Source organism: Aquarana catesbeiana, linkage group LG01 (genome assembly GCF_042186555.1).
Source record: "Aquarana catesbeiana isolate 2022-GZ linkage group LG01, ASM4218655v1, whole genome shotgun sequence".
Classification (NCBI taxonomy): Eukaryota; Metazoa; Chordata; class Amphibia; order Anura; family Ranidae; genus Aquarana; species Aquarana catesbeiana.
The window spans coordinates 550,146,831-550,173,227 of record NC_133324.1 but is presented as its reverse complement, the minus strand read 5'-3'; the positions used below and the strand labels follow the sequence as shown (position 1 = coordinate 550,173,227).

The following is a 26,397-nucleotide window of genomic DNA, read 5'->3' as shown; positions in this document are numbered from 1 at the left end:
CATACGAAAATCTTCTGGGCCACACTGGGGCTACCAGAAGCACCAACTTATTTTCCGGCTTGATCCTGCGAAGAAGCCGTGGTAGCAGCAAAATAGGAGGGAATGCATAAATCAGTGAGAACTGATTCCATAAGGTCACCAACGCATCTGTCCTGCATGCAAGTGGATCCCTTGTTCTTGACACAAAGTTTTTGATCTTGTTGTTGAACCTGGACGCAAACAGATCTACGTCCGGGATCCCCATCTTTGGCATATAGCCAGGAAGATGTAGGAGTGGAGAGACCATTCCCCTGGGAACAACTGTTGGCGACTTAAGTAGTCCGCCTGCCAGTTCTCTACCCCTGGAATGAGGATTGCCGATATGCACAGCACATGCTTTTCTGCAAAGGTTAGGATCTGGTTTACCTCTCCCTGGGCTGCACGACTTCTGGTGCTCCCTTGGTGATTGATATAAACCACTGCTGTGGCATTGTCGGACTGGATCCTCACAGGACAACCCTGCAATCTGAATGTCCAGGCCTTTCTAGAATGTTGATGGGTAAGGTCCTCTCGGTTCTGGACCATTTCCCTTGGACAGTCGTCTATTCCAGAACTGCTCCCCAACCCGAAAGGCTGGCATCTGTTGTTACCACTTTCCAGGTAACTGGTAAGAAGGATTTCCCTTGCACTATTGGTGATAAATGCATCGTAAAATCTAGCGCCTGGACTTTCTTGTTCCAGGCAGAGAGGATACTGTTTTGCAGCAGTCTTGAATGAAATTGAGCATAGAGAACCGCTTCGAATGAAGCCACCATCTTTCCCAACAACCTCATACAAAGGCAAATAGAAGGACCCTTCTTTGCCCTGACTACCTGAACCAGCTACTTTATGGCGCTGATTTTTGCCTGGGGTAAAACACCCTCTTCTGGGTTGTATCTATAACCAGACCCAAGTACTCTAGTCTTCTTACTGGTTTTAAAGAAGACTTCTCTAGGTTGAGGACCCAACCTAGGTATTCCAGGTAGTTGATTGTGGTGACCAAGCTTTGGTCTAAGTGGGCTACCGACCAGTCTATTAAGAGCAGGTCGTCTAGGTAAGCTATAATTGTTATACCCTGGGCCCTTAATCTGGCCCTTTGTAAATACCCGAAGTGCAGTAGCTAGACCGAAAGGTAGAGCTACAAACTGAAAATGAAGTTTTTCCACTTCGAAATGCAGATATTTCTGATGAGCGGGGAAAATAGGTACATGCAGGTATGCATCCTTGATGTCGATTGATGCCAGAAGTTCTCCTCCTTGTAGGATGGAGACTACTGATCGGATTGATTCCATGCGAAAAGATTTTTAGGTACCGGTTTAGATCTTTGAGATCTAGAATGGGTCTGACATCCCCATTTGGTTTTGGCACCGTGAAAATGTTTGAATAAAACCCCAACCCCTGCTCTTCCATGGGAACCACCATGATTACTTTTTGCGACAAAAGTCACTCCAACACTTGAAGGAGAGACTTCTTTTTTCTCTGGGTCTTTGGGAACATTTGATCTGAGGAAACGGGAATTCTCGGAACTCTAGTTTGTAACCTAGAGTTATTGTGGAGACCACCCATCTGTCCTGATAATCCTCCTGCCAGACCTTTGAGAACTGTAGCAGTCTTCCCCCTAATCGTACGAGCGGGGGCGCCCCTTCATAAAGAGGCTTTAGCGTTCTGTCTTGAAGGTTTCCTCCCCCAGGACTTCTTTTGTCCTTGGGGTTGATTCTGAGTTTTACCTCTTGAACCTGACCATGGAGGCCGCCGCGACTGCCTGGAGGCTGGTGCCCCGGCACTGGAGAAAGCCCGTTTAAATGAGGGACGTTTACTCCTTTTCTAAACTGGCAAAAGGGTACTTTTCCCACTTGAAATCTTTTGGATATAATTGTCCAAATCATCCCCAAGCAGTCTTACACTGCGAAAACCAGCCAGGAGCTTTTTGCATGGCGCTTCAGCTGACCAATTTTTCAACAATAAGATTCTACGCATATGCACCAACCCAAACGTAAGGCGAGAGGTCTGAAGGATAGAATCTCTGACTGCGTCAACTGCAAAACACAAAGCCGCTGGCAGCTCGGCTAACTCCTGGGCCTGCCGTTCAGGGAAAACCTTGAGCACCTGTTTCAAGTGGTCTCTCTATGATTGACATACCCCAATTGCCGCCACTGCAAGTTGAGCTACTGAACCTGCCCAGTAAGGGGAGGGGTTATATAGGGAGCTAAACTTCCTGTTTAGGGTGTGCCAGTGTCCATCACCAAAAGGTGCCTATGTAACCCATTCAATAAACATTGTGGCTCTGTGTCCCCTGATGTACGAAAAAGAAATAATCATGCATCTTTATGTGACCATGTATCCTGGAGTGATCCTGTCACCTCATGCGATCATGCATCTTTATGTAAACAACAATAAACATGCTCCCTTTCTTGTTTTTACAACAAACCTGTCCAACCATGCATTTTGTACACCCATAATCATGTATCTTTATGCAAACATGTAAATTGGTAAGAAAAAAAAAGTTATCTTCAGCAACCGTGCATTTCAGCAACCGTACGATTTCACAGCTGTGCGTTTTTAGCCACTATGTGCTCCAGCAACTGTGTGTGCCAGTAGTCGTGCGTTTTAGCTAGTTTGCAAGCAAGCACCTGTATGAGGAAGGTTTTTAGAGAACCCAAAGAGGAAGCTACCTCTGCTGGGGGCAACTTAAACCCGGAACGGACCATTTCTGTAAGGGACTGTATCAGTAATTTCCCAGATTGCGAGGCTGAAAATGGTTCTTCCACAGTTGATTCCTCAGAAGAGGAATCATTAGACTGTCTTTCCTCGTGATCCCCTGAGGGTAACCCATCTTCCCCCATCCATTGCTCCCCTGATAGCCCCAGCAGGGTGGAGGAAAGTATCTTCAGTCACATAAACAGGGGCTGAGATGCTAGAAGTGGCTGTAACACCTACAGGACCCAATGGCTCACCCTGGTTAACCACTTCTGGTACTTCAGGGGAAGAAGAAAATGTGGAGGCAGGACTAGAATCCCCAGCACCTGAGGGCGATGTTTTAGGTCCGTTTTTTAAGGTGTTTGCACCAGCCTTTTTAGGAGGCATAATCCTAAGCACAAAAGCGAAGGCACTAAATAAATGCATTACTTGCTGAGCTATAGTCCAGCAATAAAATGCTGCTAGTAAAGCTCAGTCTGGTGCCGAGCAAAATGTATTCCTCCTCTATTGGGAATGCCTGTATGCGACCCTTACATGCCCCCACGCTCCTGTGTCCTGTGGATCAGACAGCCGCACTCTACAGCCTTAGGCTGAGAAGAGTCTGTTTAACTGGGCTCGGCGTCCCCTCGCATGCGCAGTGTTCACCTCGTGGACGCTACGTCCTGCATACGGCGTGGCACTCAGCCATGCCCACCTCCAACATGAACCCGCCTTTTAAAACATAAAGCAGTTCCCGCGTGCGGTCGGTGGACCCAGTGAGAGGAGAGGGGAGGCCGGTGTCATAGGCAAAAAATAAAAACCGAACATAGGGGAAGCCGCCGCACCCCCTGAGGGAGGGAGAGGGTAGGGAGGAGTACAAACTGCTGTTGTGCCTTCCAGCCCCTCTTGTTCCCCAGGGGGGAGAAGTGCAGTAACTGCCCATCAATTCCCTGATCCAGGAATCCCCCCTGCTGCTGACCAAGATCACACATGCTGCTTAGCTGCTGACACTGAACTGAGAGGCAAACATAAAAGGTATGTGCATTTACTCCCTCTAGTGGAGACATTAGGCATGACAACATTTTACTCAAGGAAGAAAAAACCATAGGTGGACTTTTTACAGTTCCTAGGCTTCTTCCCTTACCTTATCCTCCCCGCAGGATTTCTGCTGATATCAGACAGATCCAACCTTTACCCATCACGCCGGGCTGCGTTTAGTAAACCTTCAAGGACCGGGTCCCTTTTTATCAGTGTTCCACTCCCTTGGACCTGTATAGCACCCAAGGAAAAACTTATGGTAATGTGAGCATGACCAAAGCACTGGGTCCTGGGGAGCTCTTCAGAGCACATCTTCAATCATGACCAACACCTTAGACACTGGCGAAAAAACTGAGGTACTCCCCGTATGGGAGGGGTTATATAGGAAGGCAACTTCCTGTTTAGGGTGTGCCAGTGTCCATCACCTGAAGGTGGCTTATAACCCACATAGTAATTACTATGCTGCTCTTTGTCCCCTGATGTACGATAAAGAAACAATATTTTTACATTTTGCTATAATAAATATCCCTAAAATTGTTTTTAAAAAACAAATTTCTTCATCAGTTTTGGCCAATATATATTCTTCTACATATTTCTGGTAAAAGAAAATGGCAATAAGCATATATTGATTGGTTTGCGCAAAAGTTGTACAGCAAAACAGCAGGTAAAGATGATTTGGAACTGCCCATGGAGTGTCTTCTAGAGACAGATTGTACAAAATCCATCTGGCCCAATTTGGTGCCACCAAGATCACCACAATGCTCTCTATTCTTGATCCTACAAAGCAGATCAAGGAGGAAATCATTGCAGAGGGAAGGTGTACATCAGTGGAAATGAATTATGAAGGGTATCCAGTGTATCCACTGCAAATGCCTTTCGATCCCTGACACTGACCATGAACCTGTCCACCTTCTTGTTGATGTGGTTACCAATTGGACTGAAGGAAATTTTTTAAAGCGCAGAGTTCAAGCAGGGAGAAGGCAGGGAATGACATCTCAGCCTGTATCCCTGGGAGATGCCCTCAGTCCAGGAGGATGAAAAAGACAACAGATGTCTTCCCCTACTGCAAAAGTGGCGGCACCCCTTCACTGTGATAAGGACTTGGTGCCAAACTTGACTGTCTTGAATATTCAGAAGTACTTGGCTTCTGAAGCAGAGGTCTAGGATTGAAGAAAGGAACTTGTATGGCTCAGTCAGATGTGCAGCTATCAATTCTTCCCCTCTAAAAAGTCATCCGTGATGGATTGCTTTTCACAGGGTGTTTGACCGCATTGCATGTGGTAGCAGGGCAGTTGCAGTGTGGCCCTAGTTATTTGAAAGGGTCGCATGGGGGGAACAGTATTACCCATTGAATGCAATTTAGCATTTGAGTTCTGCCACAGCTGCCAAGCATCACAGTCACGGCATGTGTACAGCCCTGAGTGGCTGCATCTCCTTGTTTAGATGGTTGGTCAGCGGATGCTAAAATCTTGACTCAACCGCCCCCCCTGGCCAGCGTTGTGAGCGAGCCCTTACAAAAACTGGAAGCAGCTGACTGCAGAGGGTAACAGGCTTTTTTTCCTTAAAAGGTAAAAAGTGATCTTTCTACCTATGACCGCCTTAATAAAACAGGTCTAATTACATTGTGAAGAGTTATTCTTCATCAAACTGATTCCTTTCCAGACATTTCTTACAAACCATATCTACAGACTAGTTTCACAGCCAGAGAATTTATGCATACATATGGCAAGGCAAGAGATTTGGTGCATGGAGTCCACCAAGCCATCCAGGCACAATGCTGCTGGGAGAGCACTAAATTTTGGTGAACTGGGGGATTCATCGGGATTGATCCGTGTTTGTTCCAGACTTCCAGGGTCTGGCAAACAGACAGACACCACCAACAGTTTCATGACAAAGCTTGACAGAGCAAAGGAGGCTTTTTGAGAAGGACCTCAAACCTTTTTTCCCGCTGGATCTTTGAAGATTAGGACATCCTTAACAAGAAACATCAGGTATTTGTTGAGGCAGGAAATAGCTGAGTCCACCACAAGAAGTGTGCATTTTTGCAGTAAGCCCCCCCCCCTCCCTACTCTGCACAGGTGCACTAACATTTTGGGAGGGATATACACTTTGTTTGCCTATGGCCAGTCCTCATAAAAGATGTCCTGTACCAGTGGTCTTGGCATAGCATTCCATACTGGTGACCTTCGGTCCAGTAGGTAGGGATGCCTCTAGTTTTAAACAGGCGCATTCGTCATCCACCAGAACATTAATGGTGTCTTTTCAGCTGTCTTTCAGCTTAGGAGAGATCAAGGAAAACTGTCCACCCTTCCAGGAGGGGACCTCAGACATAAAGAATTCACATTCCACTTCGATATCTTCCTCCCCATCTTTATCAGGAAGCAACACTATTGTGATTGACAAATCGGACAATGACTCATAGGACACTGACAGGAATGCCCGAGTGGACTTCAGTCTTCACACTTTGGAGTTTCTTCTTATCTAATGTTCAAGAAGCAGGGTTTTCAAAGGAACTCTGAATTACCTAATCATGGCCCTGTTTTCAGTGTGTGCTGGTCTGCCCCCTCGTCCTTGGGGGGCAAAGGGGAGGCTGCGGTGTGAGACAAGATATAGGGAGACTCCACATGGGGAAGGGTCAGCCCTGGACCCACACCAGGGCAGTGGCTCCTTCTCTGGGGAGAACCCTCCAGGTGGGGACCCCTCTTGCTTCACCTGCTTCAGGTGGGCATTCCCAGAACTCTTCACGTGAAGAACAAGACTTCTCAATATTCCAGGTAGAATCTAAATTTTAAACCAGAAACTTGCTCTCAGTAGAGAGGGGTTGTCCCTCACCTAAGGACACTAGCAAAAAAATAAGCCTAGCTGAGAGCGAGAGAGGTTATATGGGCTGTTTTAACTTTCTTTGCCAATGTCTTCATTTGTCCTCATACACAACGTTTAACCCACGGAAGGCTGAGTCCTATGATTAGGAATACGACAGATAGAACGCACTTTATACCATAATTCTAAATCAGGGGTCTTCAAACTGCAGCCCTCCAGGTGTTCAGGAACTACAATTCCCATCATGCCTAGTCATGTCTGTGAATGTCAGAGTTTTACAATGCCTCATGGGATGTGTAGTTCTGCAACAGCTGGAGGGCCGTAGTTTGAGGATCCTTGTTCTAAATATTTGTCTTTATTACAAAAAGGTTAAAAAATTGTTTAACACATTCTAAATAAAACCAAGAACCATTGGCACAGATAAATTAGATCAAGTTGATAATTATTGCAATAAATCTCTGTTACTACTGTGTCAAGAGGTGAATGTGTTTCACATCTGTGCTTCCTCAGGACCTCAATTCCTTGACTATAAACAGAGATCATATAGAAAAGAGCCTTCTAGAGAATGGTGTACCAAGTGTCATCAAGGAGCAACCTAATAGCTGATGTCGTAAAATCAAGACATACAGAGAAATAGTCAGATAGTCTGACTATATGATCCCAAAAGGGGAGGGAGAAAATCACCCTCTACTCAGAGTAATAGTCAGTTCATTCATCTAGCAACTCAATAATATTCAAGATAGCAGTCAATGATTGTATTTGATCCCAGAGAGCTGGAGTCTTTCACATCAATATATTGAAGAATAAGCATCAGCTGACTTGTATCAAAGTCTGTATACCCAACTGATTTCACTATGCAACAAACATCTCCGTTTTGTGGGCAGAAACACTGCAAACTGCGGGATGCCCCTGCGATCCCTGCTACTTTGAATGGCACAAAATCGCGGCACGATTTTGCCACGACTGTCGGCCGACAAATCGCAGTAAAATCGCTCAAACAGAATCGCGGGACGCCTGATGCCCAAAAGAAGTACAAGAACTTCTTTTGGGTGTTTGGCATCCCGCGATTTTGTTTGTGCAATTTTACCGCGGTTCGTCAGGCAACAATTGCGCGCAAAATCGCCCCAGGGCCAAAGTAGCGGGAGATCGTAAAGGTGTCCCCCGATTTGCGGCGTTTACAAATCGCGTAGATATTGCCTGCAATACGGAATGCCATGGTGTGAATGGAGCCTTAAAAATGTCCCATATTGTGGACAACACTTTCAGATCCTACCAACCCTGTACAGACTAAACGAGATCCTACTAGTCTGTGCTAGGTGATAGAACTACCAAGAACTAATTTCAAACCTTACAATACAGCACAACTGTTTCTACAGTAGAAAAAAAAAAGGTTTTTCAGTTAACTAGCGTGTTAAACGAAAAAAAAAAAAAACAGATCCTAGCATCAACACAATGATGTGTGATACAGGGATCTCTCCTGCTGTGCTATTGTATTGCTTGTTCTCCAGCATGCCCATTTGACATCACAACCGGCTTCTTTCGGACAGGAAGCTATACACAGAGTCAGCTGGTTCATGTCGAATAAACAGTTTTTGACCCGTGTCTAACTGGCATAAGACATTGTGCTAGGGAAGGCTTACCAAAAGATAGCCACAAAACAATGTAAGCTGTGGAGAAAAAAACTCATGGAAGGAACAAAAGGAAGAACTAAATAGGGAAATGTTAGCTGGGAAATTAAGTACCTTAATTCTCTCAAAACCAGCCTCGATGCGGAGCTGTTCCACCAGCTTCCGAGCTTGTGCTATGTTGTTAGAGGTTGACATTATCTGCCATATATCTTCCTACAAAACCTGGAGAAATGTCTGTAAAAGGAACAGAATATTACTTAACAAGATTTATGTCATGATTAAAGTGTTATTAAACTCAAAAAAGCAATATATATTGCAGATTACCAATTCTTAGATGTAATAGCTGCATTAGTTATCTTTTTTTTTTTAAATTTAACATCGTATAAGCATGACACGTGTCAAGTAACAACACAAAAGAAAAAAAAAAAATAACACAAAACATAAATGAGTCATACATCAGCACAAGTGTTCAGCATGGCCCAACGGATAATAAGGATCTATGTCGGGTAAGAGCCCACAAGTTTCACATAAAGAATTCGTATTTTCCCATAAATAATATCATATGTAACTGACTACGTTATCCAGATATATAATCAACCCTTCACAGATGGAACTCACAATTCATACTAACTGATACCGAACCCGATCACATTGTAACAAAGTGCTACATGCAGTAACAGTGGTGATAACAAAGAAAGACAGTTCTCACTCAGATGCAGTAGATGAATCATTCACAAATCCTCCTCACACTTTTTCAAATTTTGCCTGAACCCCTCTACTGGCATAAGTAGGCTTATAAAGAGGTGGGGCTTTATTTATTAGAGCTTTCAGGCCGTGTTGGTCGAAGCATGAGATTTTTTCCAAGAAAGGATGATGCTTTTTCTAGCGTAATAGAGCAATAAGGTAAGGAGAGTTAGGGTTTTTTTTTTTTACTTTTTTCCTTCATTTTCAGCTGGTGATCCTGCCAGCAAGTGTTTTTCAAAAGAACAAAGCATTATCTGTTACAGGGATGAGACAAACCATTTAACCTTGGCAGGGGTGCTTAGAATGGTAAATCTGCTAGTCCATCTAACACTCCCCTCCCCCTAGACTGACAATGCTGCTGTCCAAAAGGTACCTGACCTCACTAATTTACTTCTGGAAGAATGTTCAAAAATTCTAATAGACACACTCCTAAACCTTGTAGACAGCCTTCCCAGAAGAGTTGAAGCTGTTATAGCTGCAAAGGGTGGGCCAACTCAATATTGAACCCTACGGACTAAGACTGGGATGCCATTAAAGTTCATGTAAAGGCAGGCACCCAATACTTTTGGTAATGTAGTATGTATATATATATATATATATATTCGCATCAGTCCCTGCCATCAAGGAGCTTACAATTTAAAGTCTCTAACTTACATTCATACATACATATACTAGGGCCAATTTAGACAAATATTAATATTATTATACAGGATTTATATAGCACCAACAGTAAAGCTCAGCACTTTACAACATGAGGGTAGACAGTACAGTTACAATACATTTCAATACAGGATGAACCAGGGGGCCCTGCTTGTTAGAGATTACAAATCTACCAACATGTCTTCCTAGTGTGAGAGGAAGCGAGAGTACCTGGAGGAAACCCACACAGACATAGGAAAACATGCAAACCATGTAGCCAATAAAGGAGTTGTAAATGCAGAAGGTTTTTTTATCTTAATGCATTCTATGCATTAAGATAAAAAAAAACCTTCTGTTTGTAGCAGCCTCCCCAACACCCCCTTAATTACCTACTTGAGCCCCTTCTCTTGCCAGCAATGTCCACGATCCCCTCAGCCATCCAGGACACTCCTCCCGATTGGCTGAGACAGAGCCGTGGCGCCATTGGCTCCAGCGGCTGTCAAAGTCAGTCAGCCAATTGGGAGAGAGGGGGTGGGGCCAGGTCAGGGCTCCGTGTCTGAATGGATACACGGAGCTCTGACACAGCTTGGGTGCCCCCTGTAGCAAGCTGCTGGCTGAGGGGCACTCAAAGGAAGGAGAAGCTAGAAGCAGCAAAGAGGGACCTGAGAAAAGGAGGATCCAGGCTGCTCTGTGCAAAACCAACTGCACAGAGGAGGCAAGTATAACATGTTTGTTAAAAAAAAAAAAATGATCCTTTACAATCAATTTAATTTCAAAAGTGTGTGTATATTGTAGAATATATATATATATATATATATATATATATATATATATATATATATATATATATATATATATATACACATATATATATATATATATATATATATATATATATATATATATGTATATATACATATATATATACATATATATATATATATATACATATATATATATATATATATATATATATATATATATATATATATATATATATATATATATATATTTTTTTTTTTTTTTTCCTCCAAGTTTGTGCATTTGTCAGGCTATAATAAAAGCATGAAAACAGAGCATTTATCAGAGTTATTGTAAAGATGGTCAACATAGCTAAATTTGGCCTGAGCATCTAGACACTGACTTGTGGCCATAGAAGGGCAAAGTAAAACTAAACCAAGCATAAATTAAATTATAAATATGTTAAAATTACACATATCATGAATAACCATAAAAATGTTGAGACAGAGGCACAACAATAAATCATTTGTTCAACTGTGCCATATTGGTGGTTTTCCCTAGGCTTGGAATGGCATCTTCTTTTAGAACAAAATTCTATTCTAAAAGTACACAGTAAAGTGGTTTTACTAAAGAAGCTGAGAATCTTAAATGTGCAAACATAAAAAAATGTGAATATTCCCTTCAATTATGCATTCATGTGAAAAAATATCTGCACATGAATATTGGGTTTGCAAAGTGATCAATATTCTATTTGTCATATGACTGGATAATTTAAGTGAATATTCACACATTTCTTTAATGAAGACTCTCAACTTCATAATAAGTCAGCTACCTTATGCCAGCGCTCACAGATACAGGACAGCTCTTCCTCTTTTCACTGACAGGCGTCCTTTCATTTGGCTTGGGATTAACTCAAAAGCTGTGGCTACAGAATATGTAGCCCCCACTTCAGTTTCAATACATTTTTATTGAAGGTTAAGCAATATATTACAATACAAGCAAAGGATGCTAATCAAAAGGCTGTGACGTAGCACACCTATATAGTAATAATAAGAATATGACAACTTAAACCACATATACAGCGGATCATAAAAAAGGCATAATGTAAATTTCACTATTGTAGAGACATTCTTCAATATTTCGAACGCTTAACCACTTGCCGACCACCTACCGCAGTTATACTGTGGCAAATTGGTTGCGTGAATCGCACTAGCATGTATGGGCGCGTGCGCTTGCCAATTGGCCAGTGGGGGAGCCAATCAGCGGGCCCAGCAGACACGATGTCCACCGCCCGCGATCGTTCCCCGCAGAGACATAACAGGGATCTGCCAAAGTAAACAAGGCAGATCTCTGTTCTGACAGGGGATGACACAGGATCTGGTCTTCCTGCTATGCAGGAAGATGGATATCTATGTTGTCCCAGTCAGACCGTCCCCCATATAGTTAGTAAACACACCCAGGGAACAAAATGAACCCCTTGATCGTCCCTGATGTTAACCCCTTCCTTACCAGTATCATTTATAGAGTGATCAGTGCATATTTTTAGCACTGATCAGTGTAATAATGTCACTGGTCCAAAAAAAAAGTGTCAAAAGTGCCTGATCTGTCCACCGCAATGTCACAGTCCCACTAAAAATCGCTGAAAATACGCTTATTGGGATTTTTTTTATCAAAAATATGTAGCAGAATACATATTGGCCTTAACTGATGAAGAAATTTGATATTTAAAATTTTTTATTGTTTTATAGCAGAAAGTAATAAAAAATTTTTTTTTCAAAATTGTCGGTGTTTTTTTGTGCATAGCGCAAAAAATAAAAACTGCAGAGGGGATCAAATACCACCAAAATAAAGCTCTATTTGTGGAAAAAAAGGACATCAATTCTATTTGGGTACAGCTCGCATGACCGTGTAATTATCAGTTAAAGTAACGCAGTGCCGTATCACAAAAAATGGCCTGGTCAATAAGGGGGCAAATCCTTTCAGTCCTTATGTGGTTAAATAGTACTTCTATGCGCGAGCCGATGGAGAATGATGGCAGTTTGCGCAGGAGAGGCAACCTGCCGCAGTACAATTGCGGCGGGCGGTCATAAAGTTGTTAATCTAGTGTGTTGAGGCCATACTGTGAAAATTGTCAATCTTTTATAAAACATTCCATTTGTTAGACTACATGGAAGTAGGGGCTATACTCTCAAAAATGTATGACACAGAATCGCTGTCTTGCTGGCATACCTGCGGCCAAATTAGAAAGTTATAGGAGTTGTAAAGGCAGAAGGTTTTTTTATCTTAATATATTCTATGCATTCTACTTCGACACACAGCACATACTCCTTCAAGAGGTGAACTGAAACTCAGACCGGGCTGCTAACCACCAATGTCCAGAGGTGTTAAACTTTGCAGTGGATAGTAAATAAGTCAATGGGTTGTCAGTCTTCACCACAAAAGGCAGCCCCATACAGATAAGCTACGTGACTATCTACCACAGCCCCCTTTAGGCCCAAGAACTCGAACTTATGCACAGGATAGTTCTTCTGGGGGGGGGGGGGGGTGAGACTGCGATTCACATAGACCGCTGGGCGAAGTTTCTCTTCCAACTCTTGGTACAACACCCCCCCCCCCCCCCATGCCATCTCTGCTGGCATCCATGTGTAATTCATATGGTTTTGTTGGAACAGTGTATGCCAATACCGGTGCTTTAACCAGGCTCTCCTTCAGCCGTTCGAAGGATCTTTCACACTTCACTGTCCATTGTTCCTGGATAGATTCACGAGGCCTCATGGGACCTCCCCCTCTGAATTCTCTGCTGTTCCCCTTCCGTTTGCTTCTGTAACTCGTTCAACGGCCGGGCAATCTGCGAGAAGTTCTTCACAAATCTCCTATAGTAAGAGCAGAAGTCCAAGAACGTCCTCAACTCAGTGACGGTTTTTGGGCAGGGTCAGGAAGTGACAGCCTCCAGCTTTTGAGGGTCTGTTGCTATCCCTTAGGCGGACACCACATTTCCTAGGTATGTGACTGAAGCAGTGGCATTGCTAGGGAGGGGCGGGGGTGCGGGCTGCACCCGGGTGACACCAACAGAGGGGTGATACCTGTGGGCAGCGGCATCGCACGATCTGCATACCCCACTGATCTGCGTCTCTCCAGTGTTGTGCCGATTGTCAAAATAGGTTTCCATGGCTGGCTCTTGGCTCAGATCGGTACTCCACCCCTCCAGCCCTCTGCAGTGCCGCTCCTCAAACACTACATGTACACAGGAGGAGGGAGTCCGAGGAGGGACACCCCGCTGTGCCTATCCCGTGCTGTTCTGGGGTCTGAACAGTGTATTGTATTTATACATGCACATATTCTGGGGGCGCTATGGGAGGAGGGGGGACTACTAGCACAAGTGGAGAGGGTGGTCTGCACTGAGGGGGGTCTATGCTGATGAAGGGGTGGTCCTGCATTGAGGAGAGTCTATGCTGATGGAGGGTGGGTGGTCTGCACTGAGGGGGGTCTATGCTGATGATGGGGGGTCTATGCTGATAGAGTCGTGGTCTGTACTGAGGGGGTCTATGCTGATGGAGGGGGGTCTGCACTGAGTGGGTTCTATGCTGATGGAGGGGGGGTGGTCTGCACTGAGGGGGATCTATGCTGATGGAGGAAGGGTGGTCTACACTGAGGGGGTCTATGCTGATGGAGGAGGGGTCTGCACTGAGGGGGGTCTATGCTGATGGAGGGGGGGTGGTCTGCACTGAGGGGGGTCTATGCTGATGGAGGGGTGGTCTGCACTGAGGGGGGTCTATGCTGATGGAGGGGGGTCTGCACTGAGGGGGATCTATGCTGATGGGGGGGTGGTCTGCACTGAGGGGGGTCTATGCTGATGGAGGGGGTGGTCTGTACTGAGGGGGGTCTATACAGAGCGGGGTCTATGCTGATGGAGGGGGGTCTGCAACGAGGGGGGTCTATGCCGATGGAAGGGGGGTGTATATGCTGAGGGAGGGGGGTCTGTACTGAGGGGGGTCTATCCTGATGGAGGGGGGTCTGTTCTGAGGGGAAGGTCTATCCTGATGGAGGGAGGTCTGTTCTGAGGGGAAGGTCTATCCTGATGGAGGGGGGTCTGTACTGAGTGAGGAGGGGTCTGTACTGTGGGAGGGGGGGTCTGTACTGTGGGAGGGGGGTTTATACTAAGGAAAGGTGGTATGTACTGCGTGAGGGGGGTCTGTACTGTGTGAGGGGGGTCTGTATTGTGGGAGGGGGGTCTGTACTGCGGAAGGGGGGTCTGTATTGCGGGAGGGGGGTCTGTACTGCGGGGGGGGGTCTGATCTGCGGGAGGGGGGGTCTGTACTGCGGGAGGGGGGGTCTGTACTGCAGGAGGAGGGATCTGTACTTAATGGAGGGGGGTCTGTAGTTAGTGGAGGGGGGTCTGTACTGAAGGTGGACTATAGTTGGTGGAGGGGGGGGTGACACCAATTTTTTTCTGCACCGGGTGACACCAACCCTTGTGACACCACTGGACTGAAGTCTGATAGAACTGGCACTTCTCCAATGACAGCCTCTACCCCTAGTCATGTAACCGCAGGAGAATTTTCTCCAACCGAGCTTCATGCTCCTCCAACGTTTGCCCAAACACAACAATGTAATCAAGATAAACTAGCACTTCCACCAAGTTCATATCACCCACGGTGTTCTACATCAGCCGCTGGAAAGTGGCGGGGCCCCGTTTAGTCCCTGAGGCATCAAACTCGAAGAACCCCCAGGGGGCTGGCGAAAGCCATCTTTTCTCTGTCATCTGGTAGTAGCCACTCTTTAGATCCAACACACAACCATTTGGCCCCTGATAAGCATTGTAAGGCTTCTTTTATGCGAGGGGTCGTGTATTGATCTGGGATAGTCCTACGATTCAAAGTTCAGTAATCGATACACATCCGAAGGGACCCATTCTTATTCCTTACCACTACAATTGGGTAGGCAAAGGGGCTCCTGGACTCCTTAATGACCCCTGACTTCTTCAACTCAGCCAATTGCTCACGTAGATCCTCCAGATCACCCAAGGGGATTCGCCTTGTCCTTTTTGGAAATGGCTTAAATTCGCTCAGTCAAATTCGATGTTGTGCACATTCTTGGAGAACAGTTTCTCCCAGCGAGCTATCTGAGCTTTAATCCTCTCCTCCCATGAAGGGGGTAGAGTTGGGCAGTAGTTCTTCTTTCATTTCCCTTCTGAGTTATCTCATCCCCCGCTACTGGGGTGGCAGCACTCACTTTTCCAATCACCATCCGAGGCTTTAAGCTGATTTGGAGGCTGGTGACGTTCCACGCGCTGACAGGAATTCGCCCCCCACTTCTTAGTAAGGCTCGAGTGGGGACAATCTCCGGGAGCAGTTCTATTCTGACCTCTTTTTCCGCTGAGTCAGCTTCTATCATCACATACGGACCCGGTTGGTCCCATGACAGCTTGACTGTGGCTTTCAGACAGGCCGTCTCTCCATGCTGCAACACCTTCTCATGGGTATCCAGTCGCCACAATCTTCCCATTCCTTCAGCAGGTGCCTTCTTCTTGCAACACTCTCTGAAATGCCTGCCTCAGCTGAGGATGAATCTTCCCTACTGGGGCGCCCTCCACGGCCAGAGGAGCGAGGAATCTCCTCACCAGGATGGTGCCTATTAATAGGGAGTTTCGGCCTGCCCAAGGAGGTTGGCGGCAAACGACAGCCAGTGTATCAAAGGTCTCTGTTTTTCCTGCTAAAGCAGAGTCGAAGGTTATCTTGATGGGTATGTATCCGGCATATGGGTTTCTCACAGGCGACTCTATAGTTTGGGTCCCTTCCCCGAGAATTTTAATTCTGTGGCTTGTTTGGGTACCAAAGGGTCAGGGGTGACTGCTGACTTGCGCACCCCCTTTCACTTGTCTCTTTTCTTGTCTTTGGAGCTCAGTTTTCCCTTGGGACTCCCAACTAGCTCCTTCACTGAGGTCCCTTGAAGTTTCCCGACGGCTTTGGGAAAAGCAATTTTTGTAAGGCTCTTAGGACTTCAGTGAGTAATTGAGGACTGATACCAGACTTGGGGCTCAGCTCGGAAGTGTCCAACCTCTCCGCACCCATGACATCTCTTCTTTCTCCCTTGCTACAGTTTTTGGTCACTTTGACAAGTCCTCTGTTCCTGGACCTTCGCTTGGGTCTCGGTTGGCCCAAGTTCTGCTACGGGTTTATGGATGTCAGGAGGGGCCAACCCCACCGGTTCAGACTTAGTTCCACTATCTTCATCTGAGAAATCCATTTCTGCATGGACAGCTCGAGCCACCACTTTCTTTGTTCCTGGCAATAGGGTTCAATTCTCTGGATCTTTGACTTTTCTCTTCTAACAGAGCCTCCTCCTCTCATACCTCTCTTATCAATTCAGGATACGTGGGTACCACTTGAGTTCTCTTCAGTAATAACTTTAATATAATAGAATGATTTGGCCGGGCCCCGTGCAGAACGCGGTTCAGGAGAGCCTGGTCAACATCTTTGGGGTAAATACCCCTTTTGAGGATAATTTGATGCAACATTCTGTCTACTCTGGAGATGTATTCAGACAGACTCTCTCCCTTCTGTTGGTAAATATGGTTGAATTTATATATCAGGTCAGCAGTAGTTTCAACCCTTCCAAATACAGCATACAGGGCATCTATTTAGTCCATGGCAGTTTTCTTGCCCATCCTCAGATTATGGATCACATCAGCCACTGGGCCTCGAAGGCTCTCAAGAAGCAGTTGTCGTTTCACAGCCTCTGGAACACCCCATTCTTCCATGGCCTGCAGAGCCTGACTCATCCAGGTCTCAAACTCGTCTTCTCCCATAGGGGTTGGCAATTGATAGCTCTGATTGGGATTTCCAGATCCATTCTTCATGAAGCTATCAACCAATCAGCTCATATCCGTATAGAAAGAGAGGAGCGGGGTACTGGCCCCTTGAGAGTCGGCTCCCACAGGTACAAGACCTTCTGCTGAGTTCTTTCTTCCTTCTGAAAGTAAACAGGCTCCTCTTCCTGACATTCTATTAGTGCCCTGACTTGATCCAATTCCTCCATGGCTTCTGTTTCCACAAGGTAGGTGCTGTGTCCTGGTGCCAGGGTTCTCAGCCACCTTCTAATCTCGCTCTCAGAATGCTCATTTCCCGAGATCTCCAAAACAGTGCTTTTCTCTGCTGGAGCTCCATGACTTCTGCTCTAAGCAACCGCCGCCATTGAAGCGGCTTCCCATGCAGATTGTGGCTCTTGTCTTGGTCCACTAGGGCCAGCAGCAGATAGCATCCCAGACGAGCCCCCAAATGTAGCACGACCCCCTAAGGGACTGCTTGGAATTACCTGCACTGCCATGACCTGGTGAACATTTCAACCCACCTGACACTCTGGGTTCTGACATCCTTGCACCACCTTAAAGTAATAAATCAGACAACTGTGTGTTTACGTTCTGATAATGTTTACTAGAACATATTGAAAAGGATATTGACACAAAAAGGAGGTAATAGATCTGCTGAGTTTTAGGCGACAGTGCCAACTCAGCAAAGGAATTCCTCCAAATAACACAAAGCAAGATATTATCACATAGAACGATATATTACATACATTGGGTCAATGAAGTACTGTTAGCACCTGTAAGGATGGACACAGCTATCTGAATATACTGACACACTTCTTAAGAGGGAGTCCTTGGCCCACCTATAACTGTTATAACCCTAATGAGAGGTCAGACTTAAAGGTGATAGTATAAGGGCTCTTATAGCAGTAATGTCCCTGTTGCAGATCTGATGTTCTTCACTGGCATGTAGGAGCTTATTAACTGTAATCTAATAAGGTGTGGTAACAAGCAATAGGTTCCTTGTAACGAAGAAACTAAAGGTGTCTATGCACAGTGTTCAAAGCGAGTTCAGTGAAGGATTCCTAAGGTAAAGATGTCTGTGTAAAGTGTCCCAGTGGAACCGTGATAAACGATTTGTAAAGGTTGGGCGATTGCCCTCTCAACAACCAGGCCGATATGTCATGCAGCAACTCGTGCATCGGATCTGCCATCTCGATCTCCCTATGTGAAGCTTGGTACGCCGAATAGCAGGCGACCGGAGCGGAGCTGGATGGACGTCCAATGACAAACGGAAGAGCTAGGCCCCTCTGGTAGAGGTTGGAAGGTGGTACACCGCGTGGTAGGTCGCGGCCCCTCTCTCCATGCACGGAGAGGTCAGTCTTGCGTCAGGCCAAGGAGGAAGAGAGCTCTGAGTGGGCTTTTGCTTCTTTTATAGCTACTCCCAGCAATCTTCCTGATGGTAGCAAAGATCCCTGGGATATGTAGTCCAGGCACATAATCGTGCAAAGCAATTATCAGTCGGGAGAACTACTCATCACAATCCCTTTTATTTGGCACACAAATATGATGTCACCTGTTACACTGATCACTAGAGGGACATGCGATGCATGGAAATGCCGGAGGGTACTGTACTTTACGATTGTAGTCCATATTGCTACATCAGTATATAAATTTTGCTGTCTGTGCCCCAAGAAGAAAATAATTTCAATGTCGTTTCTTACACACTAGTAGAGTCACATCACTATGAATGTTTCAAAGAATATTATCATACACCTGTGTTTCTATGATTTAAATGTGAAGCAAAAACAAAATTTGGCTCTGTAGATTTACATGTTGAGCATGTGGGTTATATAGGCCACCTTTAGGTTATGGACACTGGCACACCCTAAGACAGGAAGTTCACTCCCTATATAGCCCCTTCCATTACTGGGAGTACCTCAGTTTTTGTAACAAAGCAATATACGTGTATCCAAAGAGGGGAGGGACCTCTGTCCTGTGATGTACTCCAAGAAAAGGATTTTACAGGTAAGCTGTTATAAAAATCCTATTTTCTTTATCGTACATCACAGGACACAGATCCATAGTAATAACTATGTGGGATGTCCCAGAGCAATGCTATCTGAGGGGAGGGAGACACAAACAAAACAGGGCGCCATCAGACTTGAGGACCTATACTGCAGCCTGCAGCACACTGCGCCCAAAGGCGATATTCCTCATGCCTTCTTACATCCACCTGATAGAATCTAGTTGGACTGAAGACCAAGTTGCGGCCTTGCAGATTTGAGCCATGAAGACTTGGTGATGCACTGCCCCTGAAGCACTAACAGCCCTGGTGGAGTGCGCTTTGATTTGAAAAGGTGGAATCTTCCTCTTCAAACCATAAGCTTGAACAATTACTTGCCGAATCCACTTAGAAATAGTAGATTTTGCTGTTGCCTGTCCTTTCCCAGGACCTTCAGGCAGCACAAACAAAACATTCCTTTTCCGACTCTATGCAGTCGCTTTCAGCGACTTTACCTCCGTAGAACAAGGTTCAGGAAAAAACAAAGGTAGAACAATATCCTGGTTTAGATGAAAACCTTACACTACCTTCGGTAGTAAGTTAGGATGAGTACGCAATAATACCTTATCCTTGTGAATAATCAAATATGGCTCTTTACTCTTCTTGCAGAAGATATGGCTACCAGAAAAACTAATTTCCTTGTCAAAAGGACCAAGGGAATATGTCGAATTGGCTCAAAAGGCTGTTTCTGTAACATCGACAGAACTAAATTCAAGTCCCAAGAATTCAGGGGTGACCTAACCGGTGGATTAAGCCGCGTTACCCCCTGTATAAAATTATGGACCAGGGAATGCGAAGTAAGTAGTCGTTGAAACAATACCGATAAGACAAACCAGTACAGACGACACTACCCAACCCGTCAGATTTGTGACACAATACCACAACAGATTTAAGCAAATGGAAAAGATCTTCACCAAACACTGGTCCATTCTGCGTGAGGATCCGCATCTAAAACCCACCATAAGTGATAAACCACTGGTCACCTACAGACGGGCTAAGAATATAAAGGCCCAAATAGCACCAAGCAAAGTTAAAACAGCACGCCCCACCGCCAGTGCCCCGTTAACCTTCTTTAACATCAAAGGCATGTATCAATGTAGGAAGCCCCTCTGCCTCACATGCGCCCATGTTACACATAGGCAAAAAGACTTCCATCATAAGGGTAAACTATATGTCATCCCCGACTTCTCCAATTGTGGTTCAGATTATGTGGTCTATTGCCTCACATGCCCCTGTGGCCTACTATACGTAGGCCGCACTATACGCCCGCTCCGCAAAAGGTTTGGTGAGCATCGTAACCTTGTAGAGAAGGGCATTGACAAGCATAGTGTACCAAGAAATTTAAAAGAACATCATGGGCAAACATCTTCAGGGCTACGCGTGTGGGTTATTGAGTCCATTCCACCCATCCTCCCTACCGCTGAACGCTACAAAAGGTTGTGTGAAAGAGAAAACTACTGGATATACACACTGGACACTTTATCGCCAGGAGGCCTCAATGAAGGCATTGAAATTAACATTTTGCTGTGACCCCAACCATATCCCTGCCTCATCACATCATCTCATCTCAATTCACCACATATTGTTTCATCCATTGTCCTACCTGTTGTCTCATTTATTGTTTTATCCATCATCTAGTCACTACCCCATTAACTTACAGTCTACGTGGAACACGTATATGGGTATACCCGTCTCCCACCCATTACCCCTATCCACATAGCCCTAGTGTATAACACATACCATTTTTATTTTTATTTTTACATTTTTATTTATTTTTATTGAAAAATTTTTATTTTTAATTTCTTTATTTTTATATTTTTATTTTTATTTATTTGTACTTGTATTTGTATTTTTATATATATTTATCTTTATTTTTATTTATATTTCTATATATTTTTATTATTTTTACTTTTATTTATTTATTTCCCAGTATTTCCCATAACATTCCTCTCATTCCCAAATACCCGTCTGGAAACACACTCCCCCCCCTCCTTTTGTCCCAATCTTACGCATCATTTAAATGTGTATATATGTGTATGTGTGTGTGAAGGGATCCTTTTTATACGGTTCTTTGTGTTTACACACGTATATACATTGTACATGTTTTATCCCTTTTCCATCATTGCGTCAATTCTTCTCATATATACCACCAATCTCTCCCTATAATTATATACCTATTTAATTATATACCATTTTCTGCATTTTTGTATTTCCTTCCCATATATGTTGACTTGTATGTATACGTGTATATATATAGATGTGTGTGTATATATATATATATATATATATATATATATATATATATATGTATATATATATATATATATATATATATATATATATATATATATATATATATTTTTGTTCCCGTCCACTATGATCAATACAACATTCCTCTTCATATAGACCGCCTTCTCCTTACCCCACAATCCATATACACACATATATGTTCTTACCACAACACACTCATTTGCATATCTCCTTTTTTTCCCCCCTCCTCACTCCCCGCCCACTCCCCGTCTCCCTTCACTCCCCTTTCACATTGTGTACACCCCATCTCCATGGTTACCTACGTGCCCAATCATACATAGTCCCGCCCTCCTCTCAATTACCTCTCCACCCCTCCTATTGCCTATGGTATAAATTCCCACACTGAATATGGCCACCAGCATAGCCTGATGAAGGAGCACGCATGCTCCGAACGCGAAGCACCGCCCGCCTCACCCCGCTCCCGGAAGTGAAGACACAGGTCAGCACGGCGCTCCACGGAGGATCCATGACCGATATTCTGGCCATCCGGAGGCTCTGAGGACCCTCCGCACCACCGGAACAGCTACCAGGACCCAGGTCACAGGACTCACATCCCAGGAACCCCCCCACTGGCCCGTGACACCCACATCCCCCGAGAGCATGCGGATGAAACTACTTTACATGCTGGTTTTTAGCAACTCAAATGTGAGTGTTTTTATCTATTGTAATAAATATTTTTAACATACATGCTGCACTTAGAGGGCGCCATCCTTCTTTCTTTTTTATTGTTCCAGAGCTTCTTCTAGCTTTTATAGACTGGCTGCCTTCCATTTATTCAGCATCATTTTATCCTTACATGGACTAATACCTGTACTTGTTGTGAAACATTAACTACCACCATCAAGTTCCCCCTCTCAGGAACCCCCAACCCACCCCCTTCCCCCCACCATTTTTAGTTATATGTACTCGGCTACCTCCATTGCGCACCATATTAACCCCTTGATCATTTACCGATAAGGCCGAGACCTGGCCTTTGATAGTACTTAAGGCCAGCTTCATCTCTGACCCTATTTGCAGAAAAGCAAGGATTCTACCTATGACATACTTTCTAGGATGCCAACCTCTGGATTCACACCAGGTAATGCCTTCCAGACTCTATAATATATCATTCTGGAGCTGGCTTCCTTGCATTAATCAAGGTAGACTCAAATGATCCTGACAGTCCACGCTTCCACAGAATGTGGGTTTCAATAGCCAAACTGTTAAATTTAGCGTTTGTAAGGTAGGATGGAATACCGGACCCTGTGACAGCAGGTCCGGACGTGGTCGTAGGGTCCATGGATCTCCTACCTCCATCTTTACGATCTCTGCATACCAAGATCTCTTGGGCCACAAGAACCACCGACTTCCTTTCCTGCTTGATCCTGCGAAGAAGTCGTGGAAGCAGCAGAATAGGAGGGAATGCATAAATCAGTAAAAACTGATCCCACGGGGTCACCAAGGCATCTGTTCCGCATGTTAGCGGATCCCTTGTTCTTGACACAAAGTGCTGAGGCTCTTGTGCACCTTTGAAGACAGATGCATTGGGAGGTCTAAGGCTTGGACCCTTTTGTTCCAAGCAGATAGGATACTGTTTTGCAGCAGTCTCGAATGAAACTGAGCATAGGGAACGGCTTTGAAAGAAGCCACCATCTTCCCTAACAACCTCATGCAAAGGCGAATAGGAGGGTCCTTCTTCGCCCTGACGATCTGGACCAGCTCCTTTATGGTGCTGATCTTTGCCTGGGGCAAAAATACTCTTTTCTGGTCTGTATCTATGATCAGACCTAAGTATTATAGCCTTCCTAAAGGTTTTAAGGAAGACTTCTCTAGGTTGAGGATCCACCGTAGGTCTTCCAGGTAGTTGATTGTGGTGACCACGCTTTTGTCTAAGCGGGCTACTGACCTGTCTATCAAGAACAGGTCGTCTAAGTAGGCAATAACTGTTATATCTTGAGTCCTTAGTTTGGCCAGAGAAGGGGCCAAAACGTTTGTAAACACCTGGGGTGCAGTGGCTAGACCAAAAGGCAAAGCTACAAACTGAAAATGGAGTTTTTCTACCTTGAAATGTAGATACTTCTGGTGGGTGGGGAAAATAGGCACATGCAGGTATGCATCCTTGGTGTCGACTGATGCCTGAAGTTCTCCTCCTTGCAGGATGGAAACTACTGATCAGATTGATTCCATGCAAAATGAGCGGATTTTAGGAATCGGTTCAGATCCTTGAGATCTAGAATGGGTCTGACATCTCCATTTGGTTTTGGCACCATGAAGAGGTTTGAATAAAACCCCAACCCCTGCTCTTCCATGGGGACCTCCATGAACACTCTTTGAGACAAGAGACGGTCCAATGCTTGAAAGAGAGACTTTCTCTGGATCTTTGGGGACGTTTGATCTCAGAAAACGAGGAGATGGGAACTCCCGTTTGTAACCTAGAGCTACTGTGGAGACCATCCATCTGCCCCGAAACTCTTCCTGCCAGACCCTTGAGAACTGCAGAAGTCTTTCCCCCCCTCGCACGAGTGGGGGCACCCCTTCATAAAGAGGCCTTAGGTTTATGCTTTGTGGGGTTCCTTCCCCAGGACTTCTTCTGTCCCTGGGCTTGACCCTGAGGTTTACCTCTTGAACCTGACGGCGGAGCCGTCGCAACTGCCTAAAGGTTGATGCCCCTGACCCTGGAGAAGGAGCCTGTTTAAATGAAGGACGTTTATACCTTTTCTTAATTGGCAAAAGGGTACTTTTTCCATTTTCTGGATGTATTTATCCAAATCATCTCCAAACAGCCATTCACCGTGAAAAGGAAACCCAGCCAGGAGTTTTTTGCATGGCGCTTCGGCTGACCAATTTTTCAACAAGATCCTATGCATATGCACAAGTAGAAGCGTAAGGCGTGAAGCCTGAAGAATACAATCTCTAATAGCGTCAATAGCAAAACATAATGCCCCTGGCAACTCGGCTAAATCCCATGCCTGTTGATCAGGGATGACCTTGAGTATTTGTCTCAACTGGTCCTTCGGGGACTGACATACACCTATTGCCGTCACTGCAGCTTGAGTTACTGTTCCTGCCAAAGAAAACAAGCTTTTTAACAGGAATTCCAATCTTTTATCGGTTGGATCCCTAAGATTCTGAGCATTGTCAACTGGACAAGTTACATTTTTATTCACAGTGGAAATAGCAGCATCAATTGCCAGTATATTCCACCTTTTTGTGAATTTTTCCTCCATAAGATAAAGTGTTGAAAACTTTTTTGGAGGGAGAAAATGTTTATCTGGGTGATCCCACTCAGAATACATAAGCTGTTCCAGCAATGGATTGACAGGAAAAGCATGCATAGCTTGGGGAGGCTTTAGGGAACCCAAAGCAGAAGCGGGCCTTTCACCTGACTCATTTGAGGGTAGCTTAAATGTGGAACGAACCATTTCTGTAAGCGATTGTACCAGAAATGTTTCAGTTTGTGAAGCTGAAAAAGGTTCTTCTACAATTGATTCCTCGGAAGAGGAGTCAGCCTCCCCACGGTCCCCTGAGGGGGCCTCATCCTCCCTGGCCCACTGATCCTCTGTTTGAGGGACCTGGGCTGTAGGAGACCTATCGCGTTTACTCCCATGCTAGGAAGATGCGATTAGAGCAGTCAATCTTTCCTCCAACCCCACCAAGACTGAGGAGAAAACATCCTCAGTAATGTAGACAGGGGCTGAAGTGTTGGAAACAGTTGCAACACGTGACAAACCTGATGGTTCACCCTGATCAGCTACCACTGTATCTTCAGGGGGGGTGGCATTGCTGAGGTGATGCTAGGGTTCTCAGAGCCTGAGGGTGATACCTTTGGTCCCCCTTTTGAGGAATTTATACGCCCTCTTCTGGAAAGCATAGTCCTAAGCACAAATGCAGAGGTACTTACAAAGAAAAACGCACCCACTGCTGAGCAATAGTCCAGTAATTGTTACTGCTATTAAACGCTCAGCCTGATGCAGAGTGGATGTGCCTTGGGGAATGCCTGTGTCCCACACTCACATGCCCAGGTCTGCGTCTGTGTCCCTCCATCAGCCAAATCAGTCTGGCAATGGAGGTTTTGTAAACGATGCCATGCTGCGCTGTGACTCCCGCACAAACGCTGTGCTAAGCCACGCCCCCCTACTTCCTCACTACGCCACCCTTCTTTTTCAAAAAAGTGATTCCCGCATTCGATCGGATCGGCATGTGGGGGGGGGGGGGCGGTTGGAGGAGGAAGGCACTGGGGAAGAGAGGAGAGCCGCCGCTGCCGAGGGCGATGGAAGGGGGACCAGAGCGGCAGACCACCGGACCCTTTAGCATCCCCCTGCCTGCTCCTGGAGAGGGGAGAAGAAACACTGCCCAGATGGGGGTAATTCCAACCAAAATCCCCCCTTCAAACACCTTACCGGTGGCCATGAACGGATAGCTGGAGGAAGCCTGCAGCTTCTGCTGACACAGAGCGAGATCTGAAAGCATGGAACAGGTACGTGCTCTTTACACCCTCTAGTGGCGACTTTAGGCATGACAACATTTACTGCAAGGAGAAATCCAAAGAAAGTTTTTAAACCCCTTAGTAATCTCCACTTACCTTATCCCGCCGCAGGATTTTGTGGTAAAACCAAACCGACCCAATCTTCACCCATCACGGCGGGCTCCGTTAAAAAACCTTCAAGGACCGGGATCCCTTTTTATCTGGGTTCCACTGCCTTGGACCTGTATAGCACCCTGTCAGTAAGCTTTGTGGCACTGTAATGTGACCAAAGCACTGAATCCCAGGGTCCAGCTCTCAAAGAGAAGCGTTACAGGAAAAACCTTGTTTCTTCCGCCACAAGGCCAGGGTCCCATCCACTTTAGCCTCAATGGCACTTTGGATGGATCGGGTAGTAAAGGCTTGCTCCAGCAAGGAATACTCCAGTGGAGCCTCTGCATAGCACATCTTT

General features: G+C 45.3%; 1 protein-coding gene across 7 annotated transcripts in view; it reads right to left on the bottom strand.

Moving 5' to 3' along the window:
* Positions 1 to 26,397, bottom strand: part of GNG7 (G protein subunit gamma 7) — a 340,259-nt gene that overhangs the window by 12,819 nt on the left and 301,043 nt on the right. For all 7 annotated transcript variants that reach the window (XM_073595744.1, XM_073595759.1, XM_073595726.1 and 4 more), the window contains one exon: positions 8,295 to 8,414. In XM_073595744.1, coding sequence (XP_073451845.1) covers positions 8,295 to 8,375 — 81 coding nt within the window. In that variant the 5' untranslated portion in view covers positions 8,376 to 8,414. The remainder of the gene's footprint in view (positions 1 to 8,294; positions 8,415 to 26,397) is intronic.